The sequence below is a fragment of the Sciurus vulgaris genome (genome assembly GCF_902686455.1).
Source record: "Sciurus vulgaris genome assembly, chromosome: 4".
NCBI classification, from domain to species: domain Eukaryota; kingdom Metazoa; phylum Chordata; class Mammalia; order Rodentia; family Sciuridae; genus Sciurus; species Sciurus vulgaris.
Window position 1 is genome coordinate 53,039,265 of NC_136464.1, and position 13,278 is coordinate 53,052,542.

General features: G+C 34.0%; 1 protein-coding gene across 5 annotated transcripts in view; it reads right to left on the reverse strand.

Annotated features, from left to right (window-relative positions):
- Positions 1–13,278, reverse strand: part of ADK (adenosine kinase) — a 499,304-nt gene that overhangs the window by 99,583 nt on the left and 386,443 nt on the right. For all 5 annotated transcript variants that reach the window (XM_079135963.1, XM_079135961.1, XM_079135964.1 and 2 more), the window contains one exon: positions 4,687–4,801. In XM_079135963.1, coding sequence (XP_078992089.1) covers positions 4,687–4,801 — 115 coding nt within the window. The remainder of the gene's footprint in view (positions 1–4,686; positions 4,802–13,278) is intronic.

Consider the following 13,278-nt stretch of genomic DNA (forward strand, 5'->3'; position numbering starts at 1 on the left):
ATTGCTATTTCATATAAGGGATTTTTTTCAACAAATACACAACCCTATACTTCTCTTTCCCCATCAACATGTGCATGCATCTCCTTGAGAATGTCTATTCTAACATTGCTCAGATTGAGGAGAAGGTGATTTAACAAGGCAGGGCTGTATTTACAAAAAAACTCCCTAGGTTATTTTGATAAGATAGCACTAGTCTTCCAGTTAAAAACTCTGACCTAATATATTTTCTCCCTTTGTGCAAAATTACAATTCAAATGGCTCAGGAAGAATTATGAAAGTACTCAAAAGAGAAAAGACTATAATTTATATTTCAGTGGACCTATTATTGTTTTGTTAACAGTCATGGTGTGAAATGCATTATTTTCTATTTAGGACCAATCTTATTGCTTTTTCCAATTGTTAGTGATATATTTATTACAGAAACTTGAGAAATTTAACTTTCTATAAATATAACATGTATATGCATATATATGTATATATACGTTTATGTAAAATTACATATTTTTTACTACAATCTGGAATATAATATTAAAGTATGATGATCTCATTAGGTTTCTGCCTATTAGGTAAAGAACATGCTTAGTCTTAATTTTTCTAAAGCTTATAGACAAAGAAATTATTTGCTTATGGCTCCCATGTTCATAAACAGGCTTATTTAACATTTATTAAAAGAATCAAAATGAATAGTTATCTTTTATTTTCTGCCTTCATCTCCAACCACTTAGTCTGATATGTTCAATGTCTTTTAAATTGTGGCAAAATGGGAGAGGGATGGGATGGTGGAGAGGGGAAGGGCAGTAAAATGAGACAGACATTATTACTCTCTATACATATGTATATGTATACTCTTTCTATATATGTATGATTACACTACTGGTGTGACTCAGCTCCATGTATAGCCAGAGGAATGAGAAGTTGTGCTCCATTTGTGTACAATGTGTCAAAATGAATTCTACTCTCATATATAAACAATTAGAATGAAAAAAATTTTAAACAATTGTGGTAAAACGTACCTAACAAAATTTATCATTTTAATCATTCATGAGTATACAGCAACTGAGTATATTCATATTATTATATAAAGATCACCACTATCCATTTCTACAACTTTTTTCACCTTGAAAACCTGAAATACCATACCCATTAAACACTAAATCCCCATTCCTCCTGACCCCAGTCTTTTGGCTACCAGTGTTCTACTGTCTCTAAGAATGACTATTCTAAATATCTCATATAAATAGAATCAAACAATATTCATCCTTTTGCATCTGACTTATTTTACTTACTATTGTGTCTTCAAGGTTCATCAACATTATGGCATGTATCAGAATTTGCTTTTTAAGATTAAAAATGTGTGGTGTGTGGTGTGTGTGTGGTTGCACATGCACATGAGTGTATACCTGCATGTCATGTTGGTTTATCCATTAATTGTAGGTTGACACTTGGGTTATTTCTACATTTTGGGCTATTGTGAATAATACCACTATGAACATGGGGCACACATACCTGTTAAAGTTCTTGCTTTCAATTTCTTTAGGCATATAACCAAAAGTGCCACTGCCCACCTTTTTACTCTCACTACTCTCCAGAGCCTAGCCCTCCCTCAAATAAATTTGTTTTGGGACTCAATTAGCCTATAAGGACTGAAAGAAAGATTGCAATATGACAGAACCTGTAGCTGGATGGAAACCCAATCTGAGAGAGAGAGAGAGAGAGAGAGAGAGAGAGAGAGAGAGAGAGAGAGAAGGGCAATAAAACAGGATGAGTGGAAAACTCTTTAGATTCACAGGTACTTAAATAAAAATTTAAATAATTAAATTTATAAAGAAAGTGGTTTATAGATAATCATATCTCAAAATGAGATAGGGCTTTAGAATAAAATACTAAGGAAACTGATTTTGTTAACATTATTGCTAAATGCCACAAACTTAACAGTGTGATCATTTAAAAATACTCTACAGTGTGAGGTTTAAGGCACAATACTCCTAATTAGTGTTTTAATAAGTGTCTTAGCACTGCCTTGTGCCATTCTGGAATGTCACTTATGGAAAATTAAGGGACACTTTCCTTCCCTATCTTCCATTAGTATTTTAATGCTAGGAGGTGGGAAAAAGCTGATCCATATTCAAGAGGAAAGGAGGGAAAACAATAACAAATTGGCATCTCTTCTGTGAATTGCCCTACAGGCCAAGCATTTTTATGTTCTTAATCATTATTAAATGACTTAACATGACACCCAGAGCCTGGCGAATGATTGCATCCTGACATGAGAACGAATTACAAATGAAATGAAAGATCAAGCCGTATTAGAGGACTGCCTCTGGGAAATGAAAATCTTTAATTCTCTTTTATTATTGACATTTATTTGGCTGCCATGAATAACAACATAGCAAAGAGATTCAGCTCTGCTTGTGCACTGAATAGCTTATCCCAGGGCTCAAAACTGCATTAACATTTATCATGTTTGCTTTTGTAGCTGACACCACTGAACAGATTCTCTATCCATCTTGTATTTATCATGCATTGCAGATATAGTGCATCCTCTAATTTAAGTTCATTTTCATATGATAGGAACAGCAAAGATTAGCCAGTGTCTTTCCTCAAATAAATTTCTGATTGTAAGCGTTCTTAAGAATGGCTTAATTGATTTAATAAAGAATAAAATAAGTTCTGAAGGAAATTCGGTTGCAAGATGGGAAGGATAATTTTCTATTTTGGTAAAATTGTGGAAATTCATAATGAAGAAAGAAACTTGTATGATATGTATATCTGGAATGCAGAAAGCTTTCAAAGGGATGTCTCCATAAACAGCAACCAAGTAGCATTTTATGAAGCTGAAGGTGGTATCATATTTCCTATAAGATAAGAAGACTACATGTTTTTCATTTTTCTAAACTGTTCATTACTAAGACATGAAATGGTCACACTATTGGAAAAAAGCAATTTGGATAGTTTGTATTAAGGTTTGTGTCTTCTTCTCTCATACAAATTAACATGGCTTTTCCTGCCATAACAATAAAAGTTTACATAGTACCCGATGCCTTTGCTTACATAAGCCTCTCTAACTGGTCTGTGCTTCTTTTTTTTTTCCCCCCTATACTGGGGATTGAACCCAGGACCTCATGCATACTAGTACTCTACTACTGAGTTATATCTCTAGTCCTTTTTAATTTATTTTGAGATAGGATCTTGCTAAATTGTCCAGGTTATCCTCAAACTTGTCATCCTCCTGCCTCAGACTCCAGAGCAGCTGGGATTATAGGCCTGTATCACCATGGCTTCCTATTGCCCACTTTTCTTTAAATCCCTCTTACAATTCAAGGTTTAGCAAGGATATCAATTTATCTCGGGAAAACCATTTAATATCTTTGAATTTATTTTTTACTTTTTTTAAAAAACGTTTTAACTCTGGAAATTTTCGAACATATATACAGAGATAACAGCATAACGACTGACTATATGTCCATTGTACAGCTTCAATAATTAACTCATGACCAGCCTCATTTCATCAATACCTCTACTTCACGATCTACTGTTCACTGAATTACTTTGAGGCAAATTCCTGAATATTACTTTTCACAATTCTACAATAAGAAAGCTAGAGTGAATTATTTCCAGCATACCTGTGCTCCAAAATTGGACAGTAAATTCATCTTTGACCCTTTTCAGGCTCTGCATATTTGATTCATCAAGAATCTACTTCATATGTGCTACAATATCTTTCTTCAGGCTTTACTGATCTTCCTTTCTGAGTCAATACAATTCCTACAGTTTGTCCCCATAAATAAAAAGTGTAATTATACTTTTTACTCATGATTTTTGTGTACTAACTTCATTTCCCAGTTAGATCTTTAAGAATCATATATTTCAAAGTTCAGCTGTATACTAAACAAACACAAAGGTAATAATTATCACTGTTTATAATAATCATTAATTAACTGGTTTTAATCTAAATGGTTCAGATAGAATTAAAAGGCATATATTTTTGCATTAACAGTAGGTAGCATCATATTGACAATACTAATCATGCTAACGAATAAGGTGTTTGTATACTAGGTAAAATTCCTATTTTATTTCTATGAGTGCTATAAAATAGATGGCTAAGTAAAAAACAATGAGATTTTCTTCATTTTTAAAGGAAGACAATTCTAGACTAACAAAATATATCAAAGTTAATAGAATACATTAATATGATTTTATTTCATGGTACCAGGGATAGAACCCAGGGGTGCTTAACCACAGAGCCATATCCCCAACCCTTTTTTTTTTGCGGTGCTGGGGATTGAACCCAGGGCCTTGTGCTTGCAAGGCAAGCAAGCACTCTACCAACTGAGCTATCTCCTCAGCTCCCCAAACCTTCTTATTTTTTATTATGAGACAGGGTCTCGCTAAGTTGCTGAGGCTGGTCTTTTGAACTTGCAATCCTCCTGCTTCAGTCTCTTGAGTTGCTGGGATTATAGGCATGTGCAATCATGTCCAGCTCAATATGGTTTTACTGAACTGAATTTTAGTGAATTATTGTCTTGAAAATGAAATCATTTTTCATTGAGATAGAAGTAGAAATATTTATTAAAATGAAAAACTCAAGATACACTGTTGTGAATACATTATTATACAAAAATATAGAATTGTTGTAAATGATTAATCTCTGTAATACTAGATTTGTCACACAGTTTCAACATGTACCTGTAGCCATTATAGTGTCATCTTTCCCTTGTGTGAAGATCACAATTCGTTGCCTCTTTGAGTTCGCCTTTGGCAGAGCTTGTGTCTTTCTGGCTATTTCTTTAATGTCTTTAGTCTATTAATAGAAAGAAGAAAAAATTATCGTAACCAAGAGAATAAAAACTTTATTAGTAGATGAAAAATTTTGCTTCTGATGGCACCTATCAGGAGACATTAAAAAAAATTAACCATATACAAAGTAAACAGAAGAGTACAATAACTTCTCAATAATCCATCATCAATTTTCAAAAACTTTAAACTTAAGATGAAATTTATTTCATGTATATCTTCACCTACCTGCCCTTCATATTCTGAAGCAAACTTACCAAGCACTGTACAATTTTATCTATTTGTCTCTTAAGAGTAATGACTTAAATATAACCACAGATTATAATATACTTCAAAAATTAACAATAATTCCTTACTCTTAGCAAATACCCAGGTTTCAAATTTCAAATTAAGAAGAGGTTTTTCTAAAAAAGTATAGAAATATGTAATTATTTTAGAAGCTTACAGAGCACAATTATGGTGACTTTGGGCATAATACACTTGTATAATGCCAAAATTTTTAAAGAATTGAATGAGAGAAAGAAATGTTAACCCTCTCCTACAAAGACTTAATTTTCTCTGAGAAAGTTAAAAATATTACTAATGAATTCTCAAAACCCTAATGCTATTTTTCATACCTTATACGCCATGAATCTCAATATCATAAACATTCTGACTTGAAATCTAACTTCTGAATTAAAGGCAGAATCATAAAATCTTGTTTTCAACCATTTTAGATAATTTAAAAATCCACATCTACTTTTAGTGGACCTCCAAAACTGTCCATGGATTGGGTTGTTGGTAGTTTGTGCAATGCTGTGTAAACTTTCAAATAGTTACAGAGAAAGAAACAAACCAGAGGGGAAATATAAGTGGTATAAATGAAGTATTCACAGGAGAGAAAAAACAGGTTATAGGTGGGAGAAAAAGTAGGAAGCAGAGAAGCTATAATGGTTACAAATAACATCAGAACGTATGACATTTTTAAAGGTGTGACAATCTGTAGTGAAATATTTGTTTGTTGTTTGCTCACTAAATACTTAAGACATTCCAGATAATATATGAAGCTGAGCTTCTAATACACCAGCAGAATGACCTCCAGAGGGCTGTTGCTTCTGAGAAGTCACTTATGGCAGGACAGTGCTGGTGATCTTTCAAACATGCTGACTATTTTGCTTTCAGTAGCTTATTTTAGAATAGAACTATGCCTGAACTCTGGTAAGATGAAAAAAAAAAATCCCTAAGTTTTCGGAGACAGATCATTAGAAATGATTAGTAACAGTTGAAAAGAACAAAAATGCCATATAGTAACAATGTCTTCACTCTATTAAATAAGTGTACACATCTAATTAATATGACACATAAATTCTATCAATCTCCTTAGCACAAATATATTTTACTATTATAGGATTTTTGCCTATGATTACATAAAGTTATTATTTAAAGAAGGTAAGAGGCAGATTCACTTCATCATCTTGGGAGCAGAGTCTTATGCATGTACTAGATATTTCTGATTTTGAGACAGGGTCTGTCTAATGTTGCCCAGGTTGGCCTTGAACTCCTGGGCTCAATTGATCTTCCAGTCTCAGCCTCCTGAGTAGCTAGGACTACCCAGTATGTACCACTGCACCAGATTAGATTTTTTTTTTTTAATGGAAGTCTTTCTTCGTGGTGGTATAAGGAATAAATTAAGAATGTAATTCCATGACTGCTTTCTGCCAACCCTGTAGGGAGACAGAGTTTGTTATGGGTCTTTGGTAATTTAATCAAAAATTGTTTCTTATATATTGAATTAAATATCTTAGAAATGTCAATTCAAGAATGAAGTAAACTTTCCAAATGCAAAACATGTATCTTTTCAGACTTATGTAAACTTCATTCTGTTTGTATCCAAATCTATAGTTCATGAACAATCCCTTTGTCACTTACTCTGGGATCACTGTCAGTAAGCATCTAATCTAAAATTCTCATTATGCCTTGAGGAGCCATGGCTTGCTCACAAGAGTTGATTCTCATCTAATAAAAAACTTCTCAGAACTTAATTTTATTTTCCCAAAGCTACATATTTCTGGTTCTACAGTATCTCCCTCTTCTCCATCCTCCTTACATTCTTTTTTAAAAATTTTTTCCCTTTTTAAAATTTATTTATTTTGATTCATTGTACACAATGGGGTACAAGTGTTGTTTCTCTGGTTGTACATGAAGCACAGTGACACCATTTGTGTAATCATACATGTACATAGGGTCTCCTTAGGTTCTTCTTCACATTTAAGTTCACACATCTTCATAGAATAGTGAAATTACAAGGAATTTTAGACTATGACAGAACTAGACATTATTTACATGACTTTAAGTAGGTTAATAAGTCTCTAAGACTTTATTTGGCAACACAATTAAGAAAATATTCTATTATAAGATGTTGGGGTTAGTGGTCTAGCTCAGTGGTAAAGCATGGGCTCAGCATGCACATGGCTCTGGGTTCAATAAGCATCAAATCTCCCCTTAATATACTTATTATGAAAGGAAAATAGTAATATTATAGTGGAGAAAAATGAGCTATATCCCCAGCCCACCTTAACCTTATTAATGACAATGGGAAAGCAGTAATTTTACAGAGGACAAAACAGCAAACACTGCCTTAACCCAGAGATCAAGGTTAATGTCACAAGCAGTAAGGTATTGTGACATTGTTTACCTCTCTGATTTGATACACTGAGAAGTGATCACCAGTGACCATAAAAGCACAATTTCACATTTATAAAATGCTTCAGTTTATAAAAGTTTTCCCAATCTATCACTAATATATTTGATGCTCATACAAACTGTAAGAGATAGATACGGCTCCTCCTTAGCACAAATATATTTTACTACTATAGGATTTTTGCTTATGATTAAATATAATTCTCATTTAATAAAGATAAAAGGCAAACAAGTCTGTGGTTTTCCTGCCAACAATGCATAATTTCAGATTAATCATGAGAAAACATCAGACAAATTGAACTGAGGGCCCAGGACTCATCCAAATGACTGCCCAGACTCATCAAAAGCATCAAGGTCATGAACAAGGAAAGAATGAGAATCGGTCACAGACTGGAAGAGACTAAGGAGACATGGGATCCTGGATTAGATTCTAGAACAGAAAAAGCAAGTAAGAAAAAACTGGTGAAACTGGTGAAATCAGAATAAAGCCCATAGTGTAGTTTTTGGCAATGTATTGATGCTAATTTTCTGGTTTTGGTCATTATACTTTCATTATATAAGAGGTTATCGTCTGGGGATGGTAGGTGAAAGATACATGGGAATTCTGATTATTTCTAAGGCCAAAGTTACTTTAACATAAAAGGTTAAAAATAGTTGCTGTGGGGCTGGGGTTGTAGCTAAGCGGTAGAGCGCTAACCTTGCATGGGTGAGGCACTGGGTTCGATCCTCAGCACCACATAAAAATAAAACAAAAATTAAAAAAATAAAGGTACTGTGTCTAACTACAACTAAAAATATTAAAAAATAGTTGCCGTGAGACTGAAATAGAATTAATGTAGTATTTAGTGAATGCCAGAAAGTAAATACATATTAATTTTGCTCTTCTCAAAGACTTTCATTTTACTATTCCTTAAAACTGTCAATCCTTTAGGTTCCTTCAAAAATCTCTAGAAAGGGGGATGGGGTTGTAGCTCAGTGGTAAAGCACTTGTTTTGCATGTGTGAGGAACTGGGTTTGATCCTCAGCACAACATAAAAATAAGTAAAATAAAAGTATCATGTCCATCTACAACTAAAAATATTCTTTAAAATCTCTATAAAGGGCCTTGAGAGTTTTGAATATTGAGAATTCAATTATAGTATCTAATAGGGGAGTGGAAGGATGAAACGGGGAGAAGGCAAAGCTCATACAATGGCTATGAGCCATTACAGAGCTCTGGAGTGGTCATTAAATTTTAACTTCTCCAGGCAGTAGTTACTGCAATTATCCCTATGTTATAAATGAAAAAATGAAGAGTCACATATATAGCTCTAAAGTATTCATTAAATCTTCACTACTCTGGGCAGCAGGTATTATTACTATCTTCCATGTTATAGATGAAGAAACTGAGTCTCAGTGATTAAATAAATGTGCCTAAGTCCAGTATATGTAGTAAAGCCAGGAGTATATCCCACAGTCTGACACCAGGAATCAGTACTACTTTTTGGTCTTTTTTTTTTTTTTTCCTTCCAGTACTGGGAGTTGAACCCAGGGGTGCTCTGCTACTAAGCTACACTCCCAGATGCCTTTATTTTTTATTTTGTGACAGGGTCTTGCTAAGTTGCCCAGGCTGGCCTTGAACTTGTGATCCTTCTGCCTCAGTCTCCTGAGGAGCAAGGGTTATAGATGTGTGCCACTGTAACCAACTGGGATCATAGTACTCTTAACCAGTGTTTCTGTGCTATCTCCAGATTATATTGCTTCATTGAATTCTGATTATGTGTTTTTTTGTTTTTATTATAACTAAAGAATGACAATTCTAAATCATTTTTCTGCTACATTCACAAAGCCATTCCTGATTGTGTATTTAAAGTTTCTATTTTTCTTAATTATCTTGCCTTGCATTTTTACATCAATGAATTTTAGTTTTTGAGTTTCAAGACATTTCTCATTTTTCAAATCCATTTTGAAGTCTAGTATTCTTTCCCAATATGTTAGAGGATGAGAAAGAAAGCAGTGCTGAGCTTTGGTTCTGCTACCCATATGTATTAACTATGTGACTATGAACGAGTCATATACCCTATTTTTTATGTGTTGCTATGACAATACATGCTCTATCTACATCTCAGGGTTTCTGTATTGAATGTATTAATGATACACTGGAGAAGGTTTTATATACTGAAGTATTTTATAAATATAAAATTGTACTTTTAACTGTGGCATATATATACAACGGAATATCACTCAGTCTTAAAGAAGAATGAAATTATGGCATTTGCCACTAAATGAATGGAACTGGGGAATATGCTTAGCAAAATAAGCCAATCCCAAAGAACCAAAGGCCAAATGTTTTCTCCGATATACGGGTGCTAATTCACAATGGGGGCAGAGGGGAATAGAGGTATGCTGGACTAGACAGAGGGGAGTGAAGGGAGGGGAGAGAGCATGAGGGTAGGAACGATAGTAGAATGAATTGGACATTATTACTCTATGTGTGTACATGACCAATGTAACTGTACATCATGTACAATCAGAAGAATGAGAAGTTATACTCCATTTATTTATTTAAAATACTATTTAGTTGTAAATGGACACAATAACTTTATTTAATTTTATGTGGTACTGAGGATCAAACCCAGTGCCTCATGGGTGCAAGGCAAGCACTTTACCATTGAGCTACAGCCCCAGCCCCTTCAATTATTTATGATGTGTCAAAATGCATTCTAATTGTCATGTATAACTAATTAGAACAAAAAAATAATAAAAATTTGTGCTTTTATTGTCACTGGTGCACCCCTTAAGTTTAGCACTATCTCCCAAATTAAAAGAATATATTCTCTACATTCCATTTTTAACAAGCTGTTGATAACACATGTTAGGCAGTTTTGTCATAATTTGCCTACTTTTGTAGAATTCCAGTGTGGTGTTCTCACATATTGCCTCATGCTTCTCCTTCTTCCTCCCTCGCGCCAATCCAGCCACACTGGCCTTCTGTCATTTCCTGCATCATAGCACGCTATGCTCTTTCTTGTTTGGAGCCCTTTGTGCTCTTGTTTTCTGCTTGAAATTTGTTCCCCTGTTTAACTGTTTGGCTTTTTGGTCTGTTATTGCTAGATATTCATATTTTTCAGATTTCTCGTTCTCAGAGAGTGATTCCAAGGCTACCATATCTAAAGTAGGAACTCCTCCCATATTCTCTTTCACAACATACATTCTGGTCATTTCTACCCTGTCTTCAGGATTTACTGGAGTATGTCAATCACATAACCAGTGTTCAGTAAATATTTGTAACAAATTTGTAATAAATTAAGAGAATTATAAGACCATCTTATCTCTTTTCCTTTAATTTGTTTTAAAATCATCCAATTTTGGGATCCAGGTATCTGTGAAAGTAGTAGTGCATTCTCATAGCCAAATGGGCCTGACTGTCTTTAACTTCAGAAACTGTGATTGTTCATGACAATCTCTGTAAAGAACACAGGAACCTTAGAATCACATTAGAGAACTTGCTGAGAACCAACACCTCCTGAATACTCTCTAGATTTTCTATCCAGTGTTGATCAATGGGACTTTCTGAGATGATGAATATATTCTAAAATGTTCTATACCTGCACTGTCATTTAGCTACAGAGGTTATAGAACACTTAAAATCTGCCTTTATCAAATAAGGAACCAAATTAAAAAAAAAAAAAAAAACTAAAAAAAATTTTCTTGGGGGATTAGGTCTTGCTATGTTGCTTAGACTGTCTCAAACTACTCAGATCAAAGTGATTCCCCTACCTCAGCTTTCCAAGTAGCTGAGACTACAGGCTGGCAACATCATATCTGACTTTAGATTTTAAAATTTGTTTAATTTTAATTAATCTTAATTTAAAACAACATGTGGCTAGTGGATGCTGTATTGGATAGCACAATTCTATACTTTTCTCTTTTGATGAAATTACATTATAGAGTCCTTGTTGGTCAGAGGAGGACAGCAAGCCTAGGATCCTCTGAATAGAATCGAAGGCAATGGAGGAATTAGGAAAAAGGAAAGATTGTTTTGTTTTCTCTATGAACAGAAATATTATATCTTAGAGATCTAAAATAAGAAAATTAAAACTTCTTGCTTGCAGTAACACTGAACACATGATCCAACAGTGCAGGCATAAATTCCCTTCATCTTTTGGCATGTACTCCATTGCAGAGACAATGAAAATACAGAGTATATCTATATTGAGGTTTTGGAGGTATTTTCTTCTCTTGATTTAATTTAAATCAATTTCCAATAGTTTTTACAGGCTTCATAATGAAACGTGCTTTTAAGCCCCTTATTTTTATTTAGGTTCTAAAAATATAAACCTTTAATCTGTTCAGTTCAAGATAAGGTAGATTTAAAAACACATTGCAGTCTGAACTGATTTTCCAGAATAATAAAAGGCCTTATGAAACTTTTTACTTCAAGAATTGTCATTTTAAATTCTTAGCAGGTCTGTCATTTAAATCAGGTACTATGCAATTTTCCATCATATATATATATATATATATATATATATATATATCCTCTCTCTTTTGCTTTGTGCTCTGCCCAGCTCCAGTTTTTATCTCATTCTCCAGTGCCCTCCTAAGCTGCTGCTTCTCACTGAAAATTGGCCAATTCGTTTTAAAGATTAAAGATTTTTTTAAAAAATAAAGATTATCTAAAATTTGCAGAAAAGCTAACCAGAATATCATAAACAATGTCACTGAGGCTATTTCCTGATGAATAAACACTGGTTATTTTTAGAGGCATTTGGATTGGTCTGTCAGCAGACAGATCACTAGTGGCAACACTCAGTGGCTTTGGGAACTGATTGGGATTTATAATAGAAAATGAGGGTAGGACATCAGTGCTGGTAGGAAGAAAAAAATGCTCACCTTTCCTTTCTCTTAATCTTTTCATTTCTTTTCTCATTCTTGTTCCAAATTTAGAAGCAATATTAAAGTTGGAAGAGATAAAATGCAGATTATTGCTAGTTTGTCACACTAGATTTGAGAGTATTAACACAATTCCAAAGACAGAAAACTGTTAAGATAAAATGATTTATTCTTGTTTTACTCCTTAAGAATACTATGTTCCAAACCTATGCTGTCATTAGTCTGTCTAATGAACTAAGTAATCTTTAATGACTTTATAAAATCACTGAATTTCTCTAGACAGAGTTCCACACATGATTATATTTTATTAACAATGCTTACTTGAGGTTAATCTAATTAGGACTCATGTATTGGGCCATGCTTGTAATGATTTTGGGAACCTATAAAAGGACACATCAAGACACCATGTGCTTTATCCAATCTAACATATCAATGTCAGCATCACTGACAGAGCAGTTTTGCTGTCAGGAGGTAATAAGGTATGTGATTATAATCATCATCACTTTGCTTTTATGTTATAATTAATTATGGCAGATTTGTGGCAAAAAGAAATAATTCTGAAATCAGTAAATTAAGAAGTAATGGAAGCTGGGTGCGGTGGCAAATGCCTGTAATATCCCAGTGACTTGGGAGGTTGAGGCAGGAGGTTCATGAATTCAAACCCAGCCTCAGCAACTTAGGGAAGCCCTGAGCAACTCAGCAAGACCCCGTCTCTAATAAAATATAAAAAAGGGCTGAGGGGCTGGGGAGATAGCTCAGTCGGTAGAGTGCTTGCCTTGCGAGCACAAAGCCCTGGGTTCGATCCCCAGCCCCGCAAAAAAAAAAAAAAAAAAAAAAAAAAAAAAAAAAAAAAGGCTGGGGATGTGGCTCGGTGGTTAAGTACCCTGGGTTCAATCCCCAGTACTACCAACAACAAAGTAATGGAAAGGT